The 24,843-nt window shown below is 45.0% G+C and overlaps 1 protein-coding gene across 1 annotated transcript; it reads right to left on the bottom strand.

Annotated features, from left to right (window-relative positions):
* Window positions 1-1,427: 1,427 nt before the first annotated feature.
* C8A (complement C8 alpha chain) lies at window positions 1,428-19,976 on the bottom strand. Its single transcript, XM_040565818.1, has 11 exons — window positions 19,858-19,976; window positions 17,722-17,818; window positions 16,651-16,795; window positions 15,596-15,740; window positions 13,913-14,102; window positions 12,214-12,414; window positions 10,722-10,962; window positions 6,594-6,722; window positions 5,663-5,832; window positions 3,345-3,567; window positions 1,428-1,851 (listed from the first exon to the last, which is right to left on the bottom strand). The coding sequence occupies exons 1-11, from the start codon at window positions 19,974-19,976 to the stop codon at window positions 1,700-1,702; spliced, it is 1,812 nt and encodes a 603-aa protein (XP_040421752.1). The 3' UTR covers window positions 1,428-1,699.
* Window positions 19,977-24,843: the final 4,867 nt, after the last annotated feature.

Below are 24,843 nucleotides of genomic sequence, written 5' to 3'. Positions count from 1 at the left end.
TTTACCTGGAAAGGCAGGGTTGGGAAAAAGGCCACAGTTTTATCACCCATTTGCCCATGTCTTAGAAATATGTCATAGTAATTTTTCACTGAAAAATCAAATCTCAGTGCTCGAGACAACATGGTTTGTTGTTTTCTTATACAAAAAAAAGAGCCTGCAGTTTCATTTTCGAGCAAAAGAGAAGAAGCAGTGAAAAAATTGTCTTTTGGCAAACATGCACACAAAAGAAAATATGGGGCCAGATCTTCAGGTAGCATAAATCAGCTGCGGTGAAGGAGCTACACTGATTTACATCAGCTAAGTGTCAGACTCTAAATCACTACTGACACGCTGTTGAAAAACAAGCATTTCCAAGAATCAGAGCTGTAGCTGAGCAATTTTTTTTTTCACTAAACCACGGTTCCTTTCTACTCCCTCTTTCCATTCAAATGTATATAGAAGTGCTCCTTTGTGCTTTGAGGTTTTGTTGCTGGTGTTGCTTTTCCTAATGCCTAATTCCTTCTCAGGGCTTTTTCTTTTTTTTTTTTTTTTTTTTTGCCCTTTCCTTCCTTGCAGTGAAAAGCACAGTGAAATGAAGTGCTGCTCACCTTCTGCCCACCCCGTGTTTTTGCAGCAGTTCATTAAGAGCACTGAGCTGCAGGCTCTGGCCACAGTCTCTGGATGCAGTTCAGTACCATGTGTATTCTTGTGCTGAGATTTACACCTTACATTCAAAATCAAAAAAACTTAAATCAAGCAGCCCATGAGCATCTTCTCTGGTTCTGGGTGCCTGGGAGATAAAATGCCCGTGTGCCCATACTCAGTCCATCACTGATCTGAGAGAGGAGCAGCCTTCACGTGTGCATGAACACCCTCTGCAGAATAGTTTCACTTGAGCCTCTCTATTTATCATTTTACTTGTTTACGTAGGATTCCTCATTAGTTCGAGTTCGCGTTTTGCAATGGCTCTTTGGTGTCTTTGGGCTTAAGCTTCCTCCCGTACAGATCAGCATATGGCTTTACTGAAAATGCAGCCCTGTCCAATATGCTAGACGTAAAAATCTGACAGTGCCAACTTATAAAAGTTTCATGGTACATATGTCAATACCAACTGCATAAAAATGCAAGGATCGTGGGCTTTTAATTTGTTTTCCAAAGGCAAACATAAAAATTTCTGCGAGTGAAGCTTACTTAAGTAAACAGTTTTAGTAAATGTATTTCATGAGCAGCGAGAGCCCCACGGTCATGCAGCAGCAAAGCATCCTGTGCTGGTTCTCCGCCACCTCCTGTGTTCTGGCAGCATGGCTGTGACCTGGTGGGGACACCAGTGGACCTGGTGGGGACACCAGTTAACACAGTGGGGACACCAGTTGACACAATGGGGACACCAGCAGACCTGGTGGAGACACCAGTGGACCTGCTGGAGATACCAGCTGACCCAGTGGGGACACCAGAGGACTCAGTGGGAACACCAGTGGACCTGTCCAACCAGAGCACTGGTGGAGCAGGGTGCAGCCAGGCACGCACGCAATCAGCCTGAGCAATTTGTCTGGACAGCAGCTGGGTTTTGTACAGCAAATCCAGCTCATCCCCCTACGTGTGTAAATGCAATGCTTCGTCCCCAGCATAATGCAGTTGCAGAGTTATGCCTGCCGTATTTATTGCCCAGCACAGACACCAAAACACCTCGAGCACGTACCATTGGGGAGCAGTGCTGATTTTAGCACGCTTTGCTCTGCACGCTCGTCCCCACGCAGGGTGCCCCGCCGTGCTGCGGGGCAGGGTTGGTGCACTGCCGGCTGCGCCTCCTGGAGCCTGCCTGGCAGGGAGCCCAGGGCGACCAGCAGCTCCAGCGCCCGCTCGTCCCAGTGCCTGGAAAAGCATATCGAGTAAGAGGCTGAACCAAACTATAAAGTAAAATAGAATAATTTTTAAAAGTAATATAAAAGCAAAATATAAAATAAAGTAAAACAAAGTAAAATAAAATAAAATAAAAATAAAATAAATAAAATAATAAAAATAAAATATACTGCGAGCTCTTTCTTTCTCTCCTCTGAAGAGCTGCCATTTGACTTCCCTTTCCCAAAGGGCTGCTGGTAGCTCCCTCTGCACTAACTTTCCCACCTCCACGCAAGGGACAAACGTCTCCTAACGTCACTGTCATGGAGCTGTTCTGAAAAGTCTGCCTGTCCCTTTGGAGACAGGTCATTTTGAGGCTTTTTCATTACAGGACAGACTGAGTTGTCAGGAGCGTTCGATACTATAGATCATGGTGGCACTCCTGAATGATGGGAGTGCTTGATGGCTGTCATTTACTGTCATTTTTTATTTACTCAACTGGCCTTCATTTCTGGCTTGGGCACTTTATTAATCCAGACAGTAAAAATGGATCTGTGTGCTCTTACTTAGTGCTGGATGAAACACTGGGGTTTCTGTCTGCTGAAACATCGGTCTTTACAAAACTGCTTTTGGTCTTAAATGCGTCTTGAAACTAAAAATCTGTTTCCTTTCCCGTAAGCTGGAAGCTCCCCCCAGCACTGCTAAAAGCAACAATGCTCAGAGCAGCTTGTCTGGGTCCTGAGCTTTCCATGTGCCTCATCTCAGGCAGATTCCTTGGATTTGGAGACAACTCAAAGAACTTGAGATTTTTTTAAAAGAAACCCACTTTGGAGTCACTGAACCAGTGCTTTTGAGTTCAGTTTCATAAGCCATCTACCCATCTCTGCTCTTACTCCTTAGCTCATCACAGGTTTGATTTTCCAATGGTGAGACCCTAAGTAAGAACACATAGCTGAAGGCCTGGAGCTCTGCTTGGTGGAACTGGTCTCAGGATGAATTTATTTATTTAATTTTCTGCCAGCTTCAAGTGCTGATATTGGGAAATGTTCATCATCACGGATCAGGACACAAATGTCTAGAAATAATCCTGGCATTTTTTTTGAAATAGAAGACCGTGTTCTGAGGTTAGCTTTTTATTGCCACCCATTTCATTTTTTAGAACAGAACATAAAGTAATAAAGCATAAATAAAAGCCTGTCACTTGGGGACTGACACTTTTTTTTTTCTCAGATAGATAGTTTCCTCTAATTAAAATGTTTCCCTATCTGGGGGAAGCCTGGCAATTTGGCAACTTTTTACTGGAACATCAGTTTTGGTGGCACTTCACTGGAGCATCACTTCCCAACCACGTAGCCTGACCCTTTCAGCCTCCCTTCCCTCCCTGCCTGCCGGGGTTTGCACTCCTGCCCTTGCAGCAGGCATCCACTTCGGGATGCCCCAAGTGCTCCAGGGAATCGCCATGCCCAGGATGTGCCATGCCAGTCAGCAGGGACCGGGTGACAGTCTCATTCACACCGGGGCCTTACTTGGGCGCTTGCTCCGCTCGCAGGCATGGCCCTCGTACCCCGGCTGGCACTGGCAGACACACGTGTCGCCCACCAGAATGGGCTCGCCGTCGTTCTGGCACGGTCCGCAGCGGCAGGCGTTGAACTCCAGCAAGTAATCATCCAGAGCCCGCTTCAGGTGCTGCCGCTTGGTTTCCATGTTGCTGAGGTCGCTCCTGCGGAGAATTTCGTGGATGGGTTGCAGCTGTGCAGGATGGAGACAAAAAGTGGAGTTTGGGGATTTCATCTAGGCATAGGCCCAGGTGCTGCCAGGCCGCAGTCAGGGAGCAGGGAGGTTGCTGAATGAGCTCGGGGCTGAGCAAAAGAGTTTGTCTTCTTTGATAGCCCCATGTACATCACACAAATGCATTACCAGTGATAGGCCCCAGCAGGAAACCACTGGCCCAAAACTCTTCCCATCTTAGGGGTTTGTGCAGGGTTGGCTTGCACTGGAGTTTCAGTGTGGGTGCAAATGATAAATTCAAACACCACAGAAAGCCCATTTTTTGATTAGTTTCTTAGTGCTACCATGATGTCAGAGATTCTCTCATGCTTTTTCCCTTTTTGAAGCAAAACATTTAGGTAAGAGCTTTGGACTGTGGGTATCATCAAAACTTAACACTGACCTACCACTGATGGTGACCAGATTGCGAACAATCCAGTAAAGGCACAGCATGGAGACTTTTACCTGCCTATGTTTTACCCTTTGTTAAAGTGAAATAATACTGAGCTATCTACAGCTTTAAAAACAAGCTTGCAATATTTCCAGTGGCAAAATGCAATTCTTGTATACCATTCAGCAAAAATAGCCCTATGTGGACAACTGTAATTGTAACCTGGCGTCTGCTTTGAACCTATTATATCAAATCGATTGGATTAGCCGAAGGGCAACAGGCCCCAATGCTGGTGGCACCATTCTGCCTTTCAAAATGTATCTCTTTGGGGTGTTTTAGGCATTCAACTATGTTTAGAAGATGGCTCCCTGAAAAATCTCAGCCCTTCCAGTTTTGCCAGTAATAAAAATGAACAATGAAGCTGCGAGCTCCAGGCTGTTGCAAGGACATATTCATACGTCCAAGGTGCGCCTGGCTGGGAATTGGTGGACACTGGTCCCAGGGCAGTCCTGGGCATCACCTCATTGCACAAGCACATGGGGAGTGATTCATGGGGAGGGCCAGCCAGGCTTTGGGAAGGGCTCTTAGACAAATTTGCACAGGCCTGTTTAACAAACGAGCGTGAGCTGCAGATAAGAGTGGCTGAAGTGGACGTGGGCGCTTATCAGCAGCCTGAACTGCTGCTGGTTGCACAGAGGTTGCTGAGCTCCAAAAGCAGCCAACAGACAGGTCAGCATGTGGTTTACTGGAAAATTGCAATAAGCTTTGCCCAGAATTGATGGGAACTTGTGAAGAAAGGTGAATAACCTGCAGCATGCGTTCAGCTGTAACTGAAAGCACTTGTACTTTAACTGGCCTTTCTGCCACCAGGGCGCTGCCCAGAAAGATTCCCATTTCTCCCGACAATAACACAGATCATTCCAAATTCCACCTGCCCATCTCCTTTCTTCCACTGTCTGGCTTTCCTGCTGGGTGCCCACAAGTGGTGATGAGAAGGATGTTCATGGCAGTGTGCCCATGCCATGACTGAGGGCCTTCCCTCACACCACGAAGCCCTGTGGGATGCTTCAGCAACCTTCCCATTTTATGGGATATGCGATAAAATAGGAGGCAGGAAGAGAACTTTGCTGATTTTGATCACCACAGACCCTCTTAGCAGAGCATGGAGAGAGACAGGACCCACCTAAGAAAGTGGGCTCCCCTGCTCCAAAAACTCCTGGAAGCACCCAGAGCAAGACCCACCGTGGTGTGCAGAGCTTAGGCAGCGCCACTGTGGCTCTGAAGCACATGCAGTGGAGGGGGGGGGCATCTGTGCAAAGCCTTCCCGGGGGGGGTGGCTGCCTCCCCTATGAGCCCCCTGCTTATACAGGAAGGCAGGAGCATTACAGAGAATAATGGGGATGGCTGCAACTATGGAGAGCCGTTCATTGGCAAGCTGCTTGGGGACACATCAAAAACTTAACTCGGCACTAATCCAGCATTAAGCTCCTTGTCTGTCTCCCTGCTGATGCTGTCGATGGGAGATGTACTCCCCATTGTGAAATGAATAAGAGGTTACTAGATCAGTGGCCCATTACATTTAATCTTGTTCTGTGATGGGATCACAATAAAAATACGAAATGATCTGCTCGACTACACTTTCATTCGTTATAGCGGCAGAGTTTCTTCAACTGCAGAAAGCCTTACCTCAAAATCAATAATAGCAGGATTGTATTTTAATGACCTTCCCCAGCGACGATACATGTTGCCGTCCCAACTGTTTAAGAGCCCTCCGCTGCTAGCAGTATCTCCACCTTTAATCCGGGGAATAATATCTTCCACAATGGCATTGTGGCTCTGCTCATCTGAAAAGTCGAATTACACCCATATATTTAGTTACAATTTCCACACCTACTCTGGAAACTGAGGTGAGATCACTCATGAGAGGGGCTACCAGAGGCACGATGCTGTGGTCCCCACATCAATGGGCGCTCCGCTTCCCCCTTGGCCTTGTACAAGGCGATGGGTGACGAGTTAAGCATCCCAAATGCCCTAAAACACTGTGACCCAAAGGTCCTGCGCGGCTCCAGCCTTTGTGTCTGGTCATCACTGGCTAAAGTGATTTACAATCTGGGGCTTCCTAACCTCTCTGAGTTCTTTTTATGGCCAGATTTGGCTCCTTTAATCGTCACCGATGTTGCCCTCTCTGGGCCAGTGTGGGAACCACGGGGCCCAGCTGGGGCTCTGCAACATGTTTGGTCCAGAGTGGTGGCACATGGGACACGTGCAGGAAGGACCAGAGCCACAGGGCATTCCCCAGGGGTGCTTGGGGGAGTCTCGGACCTGGTTTTAGTGTTTTCTCGCAGGTTCCTCACTCTTGGCCTGGGGTGGCTAAAGGGACCAGAGCTCCCCAGTCACCCATTCACCCAGCAACATATATTTCTGTTCAGATGCTGTAACTCAAGTTTCTTTCAAGAGGAGCCAGTACCGCTGGGGACTTGGCCCTGAAGACATATTGGTCCCACCTTTGGGCCTGAGCTGTGTCTGAGGATGGCACCGGAACACCCTTTTCACACCCTAGTGTAACCCAACTTCTGTCCCCGGGCCCAGTGGCCACAGACCTATCCCCCCAGCATACCCTCTTCCAGAAGTTTTTTATCATCACATTGAGAGTATGACGCGGATGCTCCCACTTCCATGGCAAACTTTTTGACCGAAACACCAGCTGAGAGGCCAAAACAGGCCATGACGTCTTCAGAGCGGATTTCTGCAAAACAACAATGAGACCAGTAAAAGCAGTGGCTCGTACTGAGTGGATGATGTTCATTTTCCTCATGATATCTTTTATGTCTATTAAGAAAATATTCATCTAATTGCATGGTCTGCAACTTGAAGAATTATTCCATAGCAGAAGACAGGCTTTAGTCTTGTAGTGGCAAAGCCAAACTTTTGTTGGGGTATGTTGGGCCTACTGCACAAGTGAATAGGGAAACTTCCTTGACATAAAGTGGTTTCCTCAGAAAGTATTATAAGAAACCGAATACCTTAACACAGGGTTTCAAGCATGTATTTCATTGTTCAGCCTATTTATTTAAAAATAAAAACATTTTCACACACTAACTCATAGCTAAAGCTGGGAACAGCAGTTGAAATCAACAGATCCTAGCTAATTTCCTAATCTGAGGGTTTGACCTGTGTATTAGTGGTTTAAGTAGCATCTTCAAGAAGCAACCTGCAAAAGCTGTGTGCTGAGAGCTGCAAAGCCCTGCAGCACGGTGCTGTGCTGCTGCCAACAGCACTGCCGCATACATCACCCAAATTTGTAACTGGAGACCCATGAAGTGACTGCAGAGGGGAGAAGTGAGCTAATGAGGTGGCTTCACCGAGGTAAGCAATGCGCATATTTCACACAGCCTGTTTTTTGGTTTTTCTTTGTACACACTTCAGCCTCCTGCAAATATAAGGCCATCTTCTGGAATAGTTAAAAAAATCCATTGATTTCAGTAAATACAGGTATTGTAAGTAATAGGTAACTTTCGCGTTGCTCTTTTTGTCAGAGGATCTTAAAGTGATTTACAAAGCAGCCCGGCGATCAATACCACCCTGTTGGAAGGGAGGCACAGAGGTCAGCAGGATTTGTGCATCGTGGCTTAGCAGTTTAATGATCGAGGCTGGACCCGGAGTGCCGAGCTGCACTGCCTCACCCAGTACCAGGGATCAGCGCCTCATCTTGCTCATATTTAAGACCCTGATCTTAATTAGCTCCTGTAGCTCCTGCTCTGCGGGAGGGGCCAGTTGGAGCCGTGTGGGCACGGGGCTGCTCATTGGCTTGGAGAAGGTGCTCAGTGTCCCAGGAAAGGGACTCCAAGTCCTGGAGCCAAAGTGGTGGGACCTGAAGCATGCTCGAGACTTCATGGGAAATTACATCCCATTGCAAAACGGGCCCCTTGAGGAAGATTAAATGTGTAGCACTCAATTACTCGTAGTAAGCTGTTCAACAGTTGTAAATGCAGTGGGTAAAGTTCATTCACCCAAAGCACCATGAGTGATTGCTCATCTTGGTGTTGGAATGCCATAAAATTAAACTTGAGGAACACCCTGATTAATTGATTTGCCATGGTTCCTGTTGAGTAATTATGTTCAGCAAGGGTCTGTCAATACAATTTGCTATTGGTTGCAGCAAGATCAGATCTTGATAAATGAAAAGTGGTTATCACTGCAAAAGGGTGGTCATAGAAAATATTGGCACTTGAGGGGGGAGCCCTGATAGTTTTTTATAAGATATAATTTGCGATAGTTGAATGTGCTCAAGTGATAAGATTTACTGCTGCATTTTGAATTAATCAGAATATATGAAAGACTCTTTCTAATTTACTCTGAGCATAATGTTTCTCCCATAAATGTTCTTGTAATGTGTGAACACATTATACTGTTTTCTGCTAAATAATAGAACCATAACAATCTATTTTAAAAACAAGTAATGAAAAATATTGATGGCAGAGCAACAAGGGACCTCGTTCTGACATATGTATTTATTTCACTCATGACCACATCCATAGAAGCCCTTGCAGCCTGAAAGCTAGAAACAGGTCTGGCTGCAGAACTGCCATCCTAAACTCTGCACAAGTGGGTTGTGGTCTCTTCCTGGGTGTCTAAACCCAGAAGGTGACTTCATTTTCAAAATCAAGGGTTTTTTATGTGCTTAAAGTCCAGCTCATGCCTATGCCTAGCTGGATGCTCTGGCCCCCCCAGGTATCTTTCACTTAGAGAGGACTCAGCCTGGGGACTTTATTTCCTGAACACTACTGGCTTAGTCATCAGTCTAGGGAAAAATAAAAAATATAAATAATAATAATAAATAAATAAAAATAAAAATGAAAATAAAAATAAAAATAAAAATAAAAATAAAAATAAAAATAAAAATAAATGAAGGAGCATTTTCTCTTCCGAAGCATTTAACACGTAGCCTCCTGGGCTAGGTGGGCTCTCAGGATGCATGGGTGGATCTGAAGCTGGTGCTGTGGTGCTCAGCCCTGCAGGGGCTCAGCAGAAAGTCTCCAGGCATCTGCAGAGCTTCCAGCTCATTTTCTGAAGCTCTTGTTTGCAAGACTTGAGCACGTACACCCTGATCCTGACCATCCCTCAGGGGACGTGGCTAATCCTCTTGCAAATACAGCCTTCAAGCATGGTGGTGATCACCAATGGAAAGACATTTTTTTTGACTTGACAAATGTGGACTTTCTAGCAGAGTCTGAGTTAGATGAAAATTACACAAATGTGCTACATTAGAAGGAAAATTACATCTCTACTGGGGCACGTTTTTGTCTTTTGCTGAATTTCAGCATCCTTCTTTCCTAAAAGAGGGCATGTTGTAGCAGTAAATCTCCTCAGATACACAACAAGCACAAGATAAAGTAAAATAATAGCTTCCCTCCACATGCTCGTGATTCATTCTTCCTCTGAAATTGGCAGTCTGCTTCCTGAAGACTTGCTTGCCAAGATGTTATTCTTGTTCTATATCACTCACTCTTCAAAGTGAATAAATGATTTGAAGAGGCATCATGTTTCCAAACATTAGTAGTTCAGGGACTTAATGAAAATTCTCTTAATTGGTAGGTCCTCACAGGAAAAACTGGCATGGTTAACACTCACTATGGAGTGTATACTTATACTAGTACTGATGGTACCCAACCATTTCAGACTGGCAGGTCCATGGCAGAATTTGGGGCAGACTCATGGAAATCAATGGAATTATAGCAATTTGCATCAACTGTGGCAATTTGCACCTGCTGTCTAAGGTCACAATTATCTTTTGCATAAACATTCAGCCTGAAGTTACCGAGGTGGAGTTACCCTCAGAAGATCAGGATGATGATGTTTAGGCAAAGTGGGATCTATTGCACTGTCAACATCTTTGCAAAAGTTGGCAATCTGGTTAGTGTACTGAAGTACCGTATTATTGTTGTTCTGCGTCTTATGTTTTCGATTAGGAAAAATGCTATGCTTTAGCTCTCCAGTAATGGCTATTCTTGTAGTCCAGATATCTGGAGCGGATATTTCATATAACTGAGATTTAGAGGTATGGCTTTCCAGTCTCATACACTCTAATTTGTTGAGAACTGGAGCTAACAGAGCTCTGTTAGTCTTCAGATATGACATTAACCAGAGTAAAGTGGCAATGGTATTGCCAAGTGCAAAGCGTTATTTCCATTTACAGAAAATTGAAACTCTCACTACCAGGATGCTAAAACATCAGTGGGCTATTATTCTTTACTCTGGCTGAGTTTGCAGTCTTTGAGCATTCATAAGGCTGGGCAGAACAAAGATTATAAGCAATAAGAGAAGTTTAGAGAAGTCTAGTAAACAGCACTGAAAAAAAGGGAGAAAAAGTTATTCAGATTCCTTCCTAAACTACAAAAACATTACCCAGATTCTTCTGAAATTAGCTCAGGAAGTAGTTTGTGACACTTGAGCTTCTCCCTTGCTATGCAGTGAGTTGTGTTCATCTCATAAAGAGCACATGGATACCTGTACCCCATGCCAACTGTGCATTTTTGGTGCCTATCATATAATAGGACACACCAGCTAGCTTGGCAAGGAGGGGCTGATGAGTATCCACCCTCCCAGGGCCCAGGGAAATGATGGGTATGGGGAGCAACCAGATGAATTATTCAGGTGGGCTGGACCCACTCCATGGTCTCCAGGTGGGAAATGCCTGGTTTAGAGCAGAAAGTTGTGAGCAGAGAATTTTATGCATTATTCTAACCTTTTCGTCTCATTTCCTCTTTGTTAACAACAAGGATGTACTCAAAGACACCTCCCATAGTGCCGGATGTCATGAAATGGGTGCCGTAGTCATCAATGAATTTGGCATACATGCCATAGTTGTATGCATCTGGAAGCTCTTGCAGGGAGAGGAGCATGTCTTCATCCAAAACGATGTTGTTCCTTCTCATCTTGAAACGGGCTGTCTGCACCTTGGTCACAGCTCTAATGAATCCAACCTCCTGTGGGCAAAGACTGCCAATCAATATTCACTGAAGAAAAAAAAAAGTAATTTCTAGTCTGGTTTGCAGAGGAAAGCCTGAATCTGTAACAGTCACTGTAGGTTAAGGGCTTGAAAAGCAGGCCAACTTTAAAAGAAATCAGTGGCAATTTTTTTTTCAATGTCTCTTTCTAATGTGTGAGGTGGAGGGCAGAGTCATGGTGTGGGTGCTTTGGGTTTTTTTATTGGTGTGCAAATTTCTGCTATTTCTGGTTTTTGTTTCCATGCTTCTTATGCCTTTTATTTATTTATTTATTTATTTATTATCTATTTTGACAGCCTTGACCAGTGATGTGGGACAAAGCAGCAGGGGGATTCCCTGGCTGCGAAGGTGCTGACCCAGGAGGATTTCCTTGTTCTACCACCAGCTCCGTGGCTTCTCCTCTAGACTGGCCGTTGCCCCAGGCAAGGTGCCAGGGCAACAGGACCAGCCCCTTAAATGATTCCTCTAATAATTGACCATTGTTCAGCTGCAAATGTCGTGTGAGTCTAGACAAGTGCACAGTAAATACTCTAATGGTGCCAATTTCAAACAGCTTTTAAGGGCATTTCAACTCGGAACACCATCAAAGTAATTATTCTGTATTGTTTGCTGTCAGCAGCCAAGAGAGAAGAGAAGACAAGGAATGGTATATGTGGGAAATATCAGTGTTCATGTTATTAGATGGGAAAAAGCACCACAGCTACTCCATGATGTAAACTCACGAAAAATAAACCTTTTCAATGGAAGCTCTTTTTTTTAATATATATATATATCATGGTTTTTTAACCTTTCTTCAAAAGTGACATATTTCCCTATCATAAGGCAGCTTGTATTAATTGGAACAAGATATATTTGCTACTGGAAATCATTCCCCGAGGACAACTGTTTTGATCAACATCTTGATATTTCCTCCTCCCTCATCGTCACTTTAAGCATTTTTTATTTATGTGCTTAACGTAGCCATGAAACAGGATGGGGTGAGATGACATGTGTTGTGGTACTTCGTAATTCAATTTTATTCCCACTCCCTGTTTGCTAAAATGTAATAAGAACAACAAACAGGATTACTAACGATCATACATTTGCAATTACACGAACAAATTAAGGTACAATTGCTATGTGTTAAAAAATGCAATTAAGAGAATAAACAGACGTAAGTTACAGCCAGACCATGCAATGCACAGATGACATGATTGGAGTATACGCGTCGCTGATTTTTTTTTTTTTTACCTTTGCATTGTATTCTGTGAAATTCTTCAGGGATCCTTTGCCACGTGATAAAGAAAAGCCAAGGTTTAGCATTACAGGTACCGATTTAGGTCCAATCCCAAAGGTAAAACCACCTCCTCTGCTTTTACTACTTCCAAGGGCATTAAGCAGATCTTTTGAATCTTCATAAAACTCAAAAGAGAATCCAGAATCAGCATGAGCCTAAAGTGAAAGGAGCACACATTAATTTTTCAGGCGTTTTCCTTCCTTTTTAATCAATATTTCTTTAAGGAGCAGATCATACCTCCATTGAAGCCAGTGATGCTCCTGATGGCACCAACACTGACTTCAGTGAACACAGAATAAAGAATTCAGTCATGAGCCATTTAATTTGGAAATATGTGAGAGATGCAGATAAAGCCATGCATTTTGTGTCATCTGTCTCCAGACAGGGGAAAGGTTTGTGTTTAGCCCCAGAAAGCAATGCCATTACAGGCAGGTCTGGTAACAGTGTCTAGTAAGCTACCTTGACACTTCCCATTATAAAGCCTTCCTTCTAGTTCCCTGCAACTCTGCCAAATCCTGACTATTTGGAGTGATTTTTTTCCACTCCTGCCTGCTTCTGGATGAATTTATTAGGAAAAAAAGTCAGCAGCAGTGATCCAGCCACTTACGAGGGCAACATCAGAAAATAAACATTGTTCTGCCTGTTTTAGAGAAGTGACCTTTCCTTTGACAGCTCTGCTTTGCCAGCACGTGGAATTTAGCAGCCTTGCCGAGGCTGGGCTGTGCCATTTGCCATCTCTATAAAAAGCCAGATAAATTTCCAACACTGAAAAATGGCATCTCACGTGGTCATGAGTGTCTTCCTAGACCCAGGCAGGTACAAACTCCAAAGGCAGCCTAGATGTGAGACATTCTTGAACATCCCTCCCCATGTGTCCGTGGTGCAGGTGTGCTTCCACTAGCAGTCACAGGTAAAAGCGGGAAGAAAACATTGCTGGTGTGGTGGGTCTGTCTGGGTTCAACTGGGAACTTAAGGGGATTCTGCCTGTGGGGAGAGTCTATTGCATTGGGCTTTTGGCTGTAATATTGCCTTGGAATAATATTTATTTCATTCATCCATTGCAAAAAGCATGACAGATGCTTAACAGCACCTACTTACGACACGGGACACCCAGCTTAAGTCCCCCCTCTAATAGGTTCAGTTTCCAACATCCAAAGTCAGATGTCACCCCAAAGCACACAGGCGTTGTGATACATGTTGTGATGGCTTTCGGAATCTTTGTCTCACTCAGAATTCAGATTTATGTCCCTTATAGCCATGCCATAGACTTAAATGCTTCCAAAGATTGAACTGGTAGCATTGTTCCTATTTTACACATGGCCAATTTCATCCCTGGAGAGGCAAGTGGCTCACGCAAGCTCTACAGCTCATTAATAGCAGAATTTAGTAAAAAAAAACATTTATCTTCGCTCTGACTAGGCCAGAATAAGCAGTGGGGATGCCTGGGTGATAAAGCACGTTAGTGCCTTGATGTGCCATAAAACTGCATTTATATCACCGATTGCCTGTTGTCTTGGGGACAGCCGGAGGAAGGTGCCTTGAAAGACAACACGTAGTGAATTCTCCCCCGATAAAATGTGCACAATACCTTTATAACAAGTCGGGCCCTTAGCTGGGAAAACATTGCCGAATTTGACCACCCAAGGTACTCACTAGGAACTGGTACACGTGGAAGTTGTAAGGCTTGCGGAAATACTTCTCGTCATCCCTGTAGTAGAGGCGTTCGCAGGCAGCGTCGTACTTCAGCTCCCGCCACTCCCCATTGTAGACGGACTCGCAATGCCCCCCCCCAAAATTAGGATCATACACATACTGCTTCTCCTCCTGTGTTAGGATGTTGTATCTTTGAAAGAAATAACACTCGGAAAGTTATCCTGTGTTTTTTTTTCCCCAACAGACACTGTCCCCATTTTTGTTCTCCTGACACTACAGCACTGCACGTAATCTATACTCAGGTCTTTGGCTTGGAACTGGGATAGCAACTGTAACCTGAGGTTTCGGTCTGCTCTCTCTTTGCTGTCTCCTTCCCAAAGCTAACAGAAGACATTAGTTCAGACTCAGATCCTAGAAAAAGAAGAAGTCGGTTAAACTGTCCAGTCCATCCCCGTGAGCCCAGTTGTGAAAGTCCGACAGCACTGGGATTTCTCCAGTCCCAGCCTAAGCTTTTGCAGCCTGATGCATCTCCCTGCCACAAAGGGTTTCCTGGCAGTCTCTGTAATTGTTTCCTATCTTAATTTCATCTCCTTCCTTTTAATAGCGGTCTCATTTCTCAGTGGAGTTAGCACCCTCCCTAGACTTGAAGCCTCCTGTTTTGCCAAGTCACGCTTATTATTTCCTTACGCCTTTTTCCTCCTGCTTTCCAGCCATCACAGCTGCTGCCCTCCCAAATCCCGCCTGTTACTTAATATTCCCTGTAATTTGATGACTCAAAATGAAAACATTATTCAAACTAGACAGCAGCATTGCTCCTCACAACAGGGAATCATCTTTAAGACCAGGATAGTAAATGCTACTGCTTTTGTGTGTTCTGTGGAGAAAACAAATCAGAGAGCAGTATTAAATGCGGTGCTGACTGCAAATTAATAGATGCCTTGAAAAACTTTTGATGGACTTTTCCTGGGCCAGAGATGCATTTATCTCATTGACTCAGGAGAGTGTTGTATGGGAGAATTATCCGATGACTGGTTACATTGTCATACTGTAGCTCATGCTCTCCGAATGAAACTAAGCAGTTGTGTTAAGACACAGGATTTAAAACAAAAATTTCACAATAGGAAATTTGCCTTTAAATTCGTTCCAGAGACTTCTTTTCTATATTGCATAATCAAAATTGGAAGCTGAATAGCCTAAAACCTTTTCATGCATAGAAATACTTCAGCTTATTTCCGTTTGGTGCTCAGGCTCTCTGCCCTCAATCTATGCTCCAAATTCCTAAATCCTGGAGTCAAATATTCTCAATAAAAATGGAAGCCACCAGAATGCTGCACCTCCAACGCCTACTGTTTCCTTTAATATTTGCTTCCATCAGCTATGGAAAGGACACAGAGAACTGAGATATATTGTTACATGAGCACAAAGAGTACACTCACAAGTACCGAGTGGCTGAGAGAGGTCAAGGTCAGGCAGTAAATCTGAGAAGAATTTGAAATAAAAGCTGGGCCAAGACCTCCAGCCTCTGTCATAGCTACCCATGGCTGTGTGGGACAGTCACTCTCCTTTGGGTTTTGCACAGCATGGTATCAGTTCATGGAGCACTGTTCTTACTAAGGAGGAGAAATATGAAAACCTTACTCCTGCTTTGATTGCTAGAGTAGCAGCTATTGATTAATTACTCACCCCTGTGCTGCTTTTTCAGACCCTGGGATTGGGTACAGGTCTTCACAGGGGCTTTCAATATCTTCATCCTCACAGTTATTCTCATCAGACCCATCTCTGCAGTCTGTCTCGCCGTTGCACACAAGATGTCGTTTAATACAGCGACCTAGAATGCACAGGGACAGGAGATCCCTTGGCCACCTTCAGGAAAACTTTTTGGCAGCCTGATTTTGCTGCTCTGCACACGTATTCCAGTGCCACAGGAAGCCATGCTGTGTGTTGGACACTGCACTGCTCCATCAGGAGCTTATTGCAATAATCGTAGCGCAAGAACAGATGTTTGCAGGAATCACAACCTGAAAGGACTTTATTTTTTTTTTTTTTTTTTTTTAATTTCTGAGGGTGAGGAGAAAGCCCTGACATGGCAGTCATGGAGGGAAGTGGTGGAGCAGCGATGACATGCTCCAGCTGAGGAGCTGCCCCCAGAGCTGCTGTGTATTTCCAAATATCATTAGGATTTTCATTACATGCTCAAGGTGGGAACTCAAGCCACTCATGCAAAAGCAAAGATCTGCCAAGGTGAGTCAAACGTCCCGAGAACAGCCGTATCATATCCCAGTCCTCAGAGCTGGGAATGGCTAAAAATAAATAATTCACCCCAACAGATTGCTGGTTGGGTTCAGGACTGAGCTGCGTTTTTCTCAGGGAGAGGAAGTGTGTGTTGGGGGAGCGCTGGTGCCCATGGAGGGGGATGTGAGCACACAGCACGGCTGTTGGAGCAGAATATTTCTAGAATCTTTATTCCACTGAAAAATTAACCTTTTCCATGTCACGCATGCCTTGTTTTCTCTCCAAATCGAAGTGTAACATGGAAGGACTTCCGTAAAAGTGGAAAACCCCCAAAGATGGGGAAATCTCATATTTTTCCTTGCACTGTTTCACCATCCTGCTGGCCAGCCGGAATGCATTTTGGCAAAGATCTACCTACGGCAAATGTCATTCTGTCCCCCCAATGTCTGACCCATTTCCCCTCGGTCTACCCACCCGAACTGGGAGTTTGAGCCCCATTCACTCACCGGTCTCCTCGCACCGAAAGTCCTTCCCGCAGCTGGGGGCCCCGGTGCAGGTCTCCCCAGCATGGCAAGCTTGCTCATCCCAGAGGTCCCCCACGCAGCGCTGCCCTGCAAACCCCGCGGGCTGCACCAGCGTCCGGTACCGGTGCTGGGTCATACAAGAGAGAAACACCTAATTCGTGTCCCCGTCAGCATTACCTCCACGGGCTGTAACGCAATTATATCTATAGCTTTTACCCGAATTGTTATTTATCTGTGCAGTCCTCGTACACATAGCCTTGTGCATAAGTGGAAGAGAATCAGCAGAGAGTTGGGAGCTCAGGAGAACTGCCCGAAGTTCAAACAAATGAATTTTGGGGGGGACTGGAATGACTGTTTTAAAATCTCTTCCTTATTTTATACCTCGGAAGCAATAAAGAATTTTTCTGATCGCACATTTTGTACTGGGATGTAGTGGGTTCAGATGGACATAGACACTAATTGCAACACTGATCCTGAAACATTTCTGATGGATTATTAATGAGGATTGCTGCTCTTTAAACCAGGAAAAAAAAAAAAAAAAAAAAAAGAGAACAGCCAAATCGTTTACTGATTATAAGCACAGGAACAAAAATACAGGGATATAAACTAAGTAGAAAGCAAAATTATGTCAGGTATTTGAAAATAAATTCTTGAATTATGAAGACGTGAAATTATATCGAAAATTGAGAACAGGAGCTGATGAATGAAGGTTGCTTTTAATTTCTTTTCATTAGAATATTTGCATTAAGAATCAGGGGATACTTAATTAAATCTGAATTTGAAAAGGGAAGTCTTGGCCAAGTATTCTGGCCTGATTCTTCCACCTTTTGCCTTGATTTTGTGTTTTGCAGCTCTGCTGCCTTAAACAAATTTATTCCATTTACACCAGGGAAAGTAAGAGCCTCTCTACGAGAGGAGCACCTCCATCATATTTGGATGAGTTTACGGGGTGCTTCAGAATGATGAATATGTATAATATATATAATTAATGTGTGTACATCCTCGTTGCAGACACATCTGAAGATAAATGAATACATAACGGTGGAGCCTTACTTTTTTCCCTTGGCAAGGAAAGCAATCAGTCCACGCTGACCACTGGCTCAGCTGACAGTTGACAGGAGCTGGGGAATTAACATCTCTGCTGCTTCTTCTGAGGAGAAGAAGAGAGTGGTCTAAGGGCTTTGAAGCTGTGCTTTAAGAAGGGTTGGAGGCCAGCAGGGAGAAAATGATCTCTGTGTTTTCTTCTATTAGGAATCTGTTTTGTAGGAAACGGAAGCCAGGGCAGACCCTTAGCAGGGGTGGCCGTCTTACCCCAGCCGCCCTGTCCAAGAAGTCCACCCTCAAAATGTGGTCTGGGGCAGCAGGTGTAGGACCTGAGCATTTTGCCTCTGGTTTCCTGCTCTCCTGGGAGATCCTAGCCCTTTCCATTAGGCAGATTGCAATAAAATTGTGTACATCATACACGAGAGGCCAAACACACTGAGAGACAGAAGGAATGTCCAGAAAATTCACATTTTAAGGAAAAGTTTCTTTGGGGCTTTCTTCTCAGGAGCACGTCACAAACTCCAGGGTTAGTGATGTTTGTCACCTGGTTTGAAATCAATCAATTTCACTTTTTTTACACCATTCTGAACTTATCAGTATTTTTTCAGACAGGGTTTGATGCCCATGCACATGGTAGTGGGAATGGATGCACCAATGGTGCTGAGCGGCAAGCCACAAGGCTGTGCTGACCACGAGGATTCATTGGCTGACTATTTCTAAAAGGAAATACCTAGATTCTGTGAAGGGGGAAATGTTAAAAAAAAAGTACAAAAAACAGAAAATGGCAAGAGCTGTGTATCACAGTGGTTTCTGCACATACATTGAATATCACTGTACAATAGCAAGCAAATACTTGTCTTGCCACCCAGCCCTGTCATTATGATACCTGTGTTTCTGTCCCCACTCCTACAACCTTCATTTTTACACATTTCTTTGTCTTGAGGAGCAGTCTCTGGCATAAAGAAATGACTCTCCAGTTGCCACAGCCTTCAAAGCATTTTAAGGGGTTATGCCAAGCCAAAACATTATCATCATTATTTTGGCAATTAACTAATGAGCAGTCTGTTTTACTTACAAGACTGCAGCCCAAAGAAAAATCCCGATAATTAGCGGAGGTAGGGAGCACACTGGGCATTCATCAGCAAGGCCACCAGACGAGAGGCACAGCGGCTCGGGCAGGGAACCCGTGGGCACTCATCACCTGCCGGGAGAACAGCGGGATCCTGCAGACACACACGGCACTGGAGGAGGCACCCGTACCGATCCCTCCTGGCTCTGACAGGAGGTTTTGTGGGCCGTGTCCTTCAGCACTTCACCAAGCACTTAATTGGCTCACCTTCGACTGGATTTCATGTTTACCTCTTCATTATTCTGCCTTGTTTGATAAGTTCATCAAACATCAAAAATCTCGTCTTTGTTCATTTTCAAAAGGGATTATCAGAATAAGCCTTCATAATTAAGTGTATCACTACCATGATTTTTTTTCCTTTCTGCCTTCTCCTTGTCTTCACGTTCCAATTATCAGTGATACCTTTTCTTGATCCTTCTAAATCACATTTGCTTTTACAACAAGCCTGAAATTAATAATTGTAGGAAAAAGAAACAAACAAACAAACAAAAAACCAACTCTTCTATCATGACACTGTAGCTTTAGAAAAAAATAACTTGTATATCCCCTTCCTTTAAAGCTTAAATGACGGTTGTATAGGTTAATAATATTGTTTAGAGAAAAAAAATAGAGGTACATGCTTCTGGCTTGGATTGAAAATTGGGTTGTGTACATGCACTTGTTAATTGTCAAATGCAAAATAATTATTATGAGAATGAATACGAAAAATATTTCTTTGTAAGTCTTCCTGTATAAGGAATTCACTCCAAATGCCCCAAAATAATATGGTGATTTTGGTAAAGATGTTTAAGCAGGCTTAATAGTCATCTGTGAAAGAAAACCCATTGTGCAAACCGTTCATATAAGAAGGAATTATGATTCCTCACTTGGACTTGGATAACGGCCAACATTTTTTTTTTTCTGGAAGCTGTTTACAGAGAGCACAGTGTGCACATGCCTCAAGTCAAGACGAAATTGATGGGCTGACTGACTGGCCCGCAGTTTCTGTACGTAGAGCTGGGTGGAAGCAGACTTACCTCTGGGAAGGCACCGCCGCCGGCTCCCCGTGTGCCGCAGCCGTGCCCTGATGTGCTGTTAGAGACAACGAGCATACAGCGAGAATCAAAGGAGAAACCTGACGCAGGCTCCACCACATTGTTTTTCCATATGTAAACGTTTGCTATTATTTAGCTACAAGCAAAAGCTTGAGGCTTCGGCAGGCCGTGGGGCCAGTGTTGCTGGGAGAGGGGCGGAGCCCCCCCGGCCCAGCATGCTGCGGTAAATCATTGACGACGGCACCCATCAGATCACAAAGAATCAGGACACGTCCTGGAGGCCTTTGCCCTTTTGGAAACAAATTCTCAATTTTCTGGCAAGGGAATATATTAGACTGTTTCCACATGGAAGTCAGTCAGGCCCTATTGAGGCGGTTGTGTTTCTTGCCCACCCTGTACCCTCCAGTTCGTTTGAAGGAGGAAAATCATTTTATTTCCCACAACACCTGTAATTTTGGTGCACGTGGTCACTTCCCAGCACAGCAAACTGAAGATTCTTACAAAATTCTGTTAAGAGGGACATGCACCACCCAGATACATCATGGAGATGTCAGTTCAGCTTTTTCCCTTTGCCATTCCCATAAGGTAGTGTCCCATGTCCAAAGCCGCCGGGAATTATCACCTGGCTCAGAAGGGCTTTGGGATGGTCCTACGCAGTCACTGCAACATGGAGATCTAAACCCTCATTTTTAAAACTAGTTTGGGATGAGGAAGATGCCCCCTCACTCTGAAATTTTGTCCTATCCCAGCTGCTGTGTGAACCTGTCCACGGGTGGTGGCTTTAATGCTTTTAGCAGGCTGGGATCTCAGTGCAGAAGTAGTGGATGTGCAAGTGCACAAGTATGAGAAAATAACACCATACAAAGCAAAACACCATGGGTTGTTTATTATTAAGAGAATAGCCACAAGATAAGGATATTTAGTTTTCATGTGTTGAAAAAAAAGGGAAAAAACAGCCATTGGAAAACCACTTGCACGTAGAGTTGCACATAGCCTTCAAAATTCCCCCTGAGGGCTTCTGGGCAGGAACAAAAGTGCACAAGGACTCTGTAACATTATTATTAGTTAGTTAAAATAGAAAAAAAAAAATGATATCTATGGAGACTTTTGTATTTGAACAAGCCTCCATGTCTCCCTGCTTTTCTTCTGCCTAAGAGGGCTGAGATACTTCATGCATAAATGAAGCATTCCCAGCAGACAACTGGAAACTTGAACCTCAATAAATTTGAGAGACAGTGTAATTATTGTAGGAAAATCTGGTCTTGGGCTATTACAGCTATTAAGTGGACAGTGAATTGTTCTCTGCCCACAAAAGACTGGGATAGAAGTGTCATTTTGTGTATTTCCCAAATTAATGTGAAGCTCGTTTCAATAGCTGGTATTGTAAATTATCAAAATAAAAGGACCTCTTACCGTGTTATTTTAATGTGATTAAAGTTTAGAATGACCCTGGAGCTTGTCTGCACTAAACAGGAAGAAATGTATCACATGGGTAAACTCTATAGTGAGATGAAATGAAAACTGCCTTTTTGTGACCTTCAAGAGTATGTTAATGCAGTCCCTTACCTACTAATGTACTTCAGCTGGGTTCAGAAAGTCCTCCTTTCTTCACCTACGCAAGAAGAACTCAACTAAGGTTTTAATTTATTATTATTTTTTTTTAATATTAGGCCTAAATTGCTTTTACCTGGGAGAAAAGCAGGGGATTGAAACCGGCCTAAGGCGGTACCCACCATTACCTTCTGCTACACGTTGTACCCCCCCTGCATGTCACTAAGAACAATAAAGAAGGGTCTTAGCGATGCTTACAGAGATCTGGTGGGGACAATTCCACCGTCCCCAAGGAGGGAGCCTCCCCTGCTGTCTGTCTGATCTGTCTTCAGTCCAAACTTCTGCCGTCCTTTGATATAAATGGCTGCATTGCAGTCAAATGCCTCCTCAGCATCCAGCAGGACTGGAGAAGCATTATATCTTTTCTGATAGCAGCATCAGAAACACACCATATATATAATGAAAGATATTTGTGGACTGTCTCCCATATAAAAGGCTGGGCCGGTTTGTGCAATCAGGCACATCAACAATTTCGCACTGATAGGTGAAGTCGTTCAGGGGGGAGGCATGTGTGAGATTTAAGCTGCAAGCGATGCACACCACATTAGAGGTGAAATTAAAGAACCTTTCTCAAAGGCGTTATGTTCCAAAAGCGATATATATAAAAGTTATGGTTCCATTTATAACATTATGAATTGAACTTGTCTAAAATGTGTGTTGGATCCTTGCCTCTAAACCTGAATTAACTCTGAACCTCTGGCTTGAAATGCTGGTGATGCTGCCGATAGCTGCGCAGTCACCTTCAGGAGGATGGGCAGTGGGATGGAAACTGGGGGCCAGTCGGTAGGGGGGAAATTGGGGCTGGGAGCAGGTGTGAGAGGAGTCAGTGGCAAATCTGGGTGGGAATTTGCATCAGGCACTTTGTGACCATTGCAAAGCTCTTTGTCTTGCCACCAAAGAACTGTCCACAGCTAATATTTAATTAGAAGACATGCAGCTCCTCACCAAAAACCCTTCTAACCCCATCTAACTACGGAGTTCTGCTCTATTTTACTCCATCTTGTGCACTGTACCCGCAGTGCTGTACCCCAGGTCCCTGCTGTCATGCACTAGGTGATGTGGCTGCCACCTGACATGTGCTGTTTGCTCTCCGGGCAGACAGCCTTTCTTTCGGGGTAGCACCTTTTTTTCTTTAATATAGGGATGGTTGCAAAGTACAGAGGTTACAGAAATGTTTGGTAAGGCAAGATCAAGGAATTGTGCCCAGTGATTGGAGCTCTGCCCTTGGAAGTCCTGCCGTTTCACACCTGCTTTCACAGCACACATGGGCTTCCTCAGTTCATCCCCTCCACAAGTGCCAGCGAGTTTTCCCTGCACAGGAGCTGGGTAAAATAACTTGTTTTGCCATGGCAGCAAGGCTGGTTCTCCGGGTCTTCATCTCCGAGCTTCAAAATCAAAGTCCCGGAGCAGATACCTTCGAGAGAAAGGCTTGGATTAAGAAGAGGGCTTTATATTCTGCAGCAAAACCGGAGACATCAGCACTGTTCTGGGATTTGGAAGAGGGCTTCATCCACCAGCTCTGCTCCTAGGGAGCAGCAGGCAGGGCACAGGCGGTGCTCGCTCCCCCTCTGCTGGAGCCCTGCGGTACCGCTGCGGGCAGAAAAAGCTGGGGAATGCAGAATGGGGCTCAGGGGCCCGGCAGAATTAGGCAAAAGCTGGGCTGCAACCCCCCCACACAGATACAAGCACCCCCCCGAACGGGACTGTGCCCTGACAGCTGCTTTTGCCCATTTCTCTGCGTTTGGAGATGGGCATCCTGGTCCGGGGGCGGCATCCCTGCACACGGGGGGGCTTGCAGCTCGGTGCGCTGCAGGGTCCCTTCTGCCCCCGACCAGTGGGTCCCTTCTGCCCCAGAGCATTTCCACCCCAGGCCAGCCGTTTCCATCTCCTGCCCACCCCTGCCAGCTGTGACATGGGAAAAAATCTCATCAGGCTCTCCCCTGCCAATAACATTTTGTCCCTGCTCTGTTTCCAGTGGTACGTCACAGCTAATGCTGCAATCTAGGTGTATTCAAAAGAAGGCTGGCTTGTCCTAAAATTTCCCTAGGCTTCACCAGGCACACCAATCCCTTTTCTGAAAGCATGAAAGATTGGGGTAAGCGATACTCCCAAGGTTTTCTGTTGTGGCTAGTCTACGGTAAGACTTGGGAAATCAGAAAAAGGACTGCCCTGGACCTGTATAATATACCTGTAACATACAATAAATTTTATTGATCACAAAGTAGCTGAAAAGAATAAAGAAGGGAAAATAAGTCTGATGAACGCCATGCTTGCAGCCCTTGGACTGAGGTGTGTATATAAGATGCTATTGAATCACTGCAAAAAATAATAAGAATAAATATACAAATATATTTATATATTTAATAGGTTTAAGTCCTGATTTTCTGCCCAGGTTCTCCAAGGAAGCTCGTGGTGCCTCGTGGCCCATTAGGTGACTGAGCCTGGAGGAGATGAGCAGAGCTGGCTCCCCCTGGGTGCTGCGTGATGTGCGCAGCACCGCGGCCGCCCCAAGCTCCGCTGCAGTTATTATGACCCAGAGCGATTTATGGCAGCCCCAGGGCTGCTTTTGAATGAGGTGAGGCAAGCAGGGGTCCCACCAGGGCTAGCACTCACCAAACACTTGTTTTAGAGACACTTTTGGTTTGTCTTTATCTCTTTTAGAGGCCACGAGGAGGATACTGCCCTGTTCCTTTCTGTAGGACCCCAGCTCCGAAGTCACAACCTCCCTGTTCTCCAACACTGCTTTAATTCAGGGTCCGTGTTCATAGCACTGGGCGGCTCGTAAATCCTCCCCAGCCCCTGTGCACAAAGCCACCATTCATTCTGGTCATGCCACGAATCCAGGCTGGGCCTGGGGGACTTCCCTGCCGGCGTGCGGCTCGGCGGGACCCCCTCTTTCTTCTCCGAGACCACCACGCAGCAGCAGGGCTTTTCATGTGGCCAGAAGCGAGACTCATGCTTTGAGTCATGTCTCCAATGACCAAGTCTTTTATTTTCCTTCTTTTTTTTTCATTTTTCCCCCTTTTTTAATTTATATTTTTTATTATTTTTTCCAGCTCTCAGCAAGCTTGGCTCTGAAAGGCAGGGTCAGGCAAGGCTGGGAGAGCATCAGTCCTGCTCCCAGGGGTGGTATGGGTGCTTGGGCAAGGCCTGATGCCCATGTACAGAGAGGCAATGCCCACCCACAAGCCATGTATCACCCCCATTACCCTCAAATCATTGAAAAGAAATTTCAGATGCCTGAGACACCAGACACACACGCTCTGCCAGCAGGTCCCACGCATCACAGACATGTTCTCCTGCAACCACAAGGCCTCCGGGTGCTGCAGGGCTTCTTTTCTAGGCAGATCATTGTGG

Source organism: Cygnus olor, chromosome 8 (genome assembly GCF_009769625.2).
Source record: "Cygnus olor isolate bCygOlo1 chromosome 8, bCygOlo1.pri.v2, whole genome shotgun sequence".
Classification (NCBI taxonomy): domain Eukaryota; kingdom Metazoa; phylum Chordata; class Aves; order Anseriformes; family Anatidae; genus Cygnus; species Cygnus olor.
The sequence above is the reverse complement of the archived record's forward strand: the minus strand, read 5'-3'. Positions and strand labels throughout refer to the sequence as shown.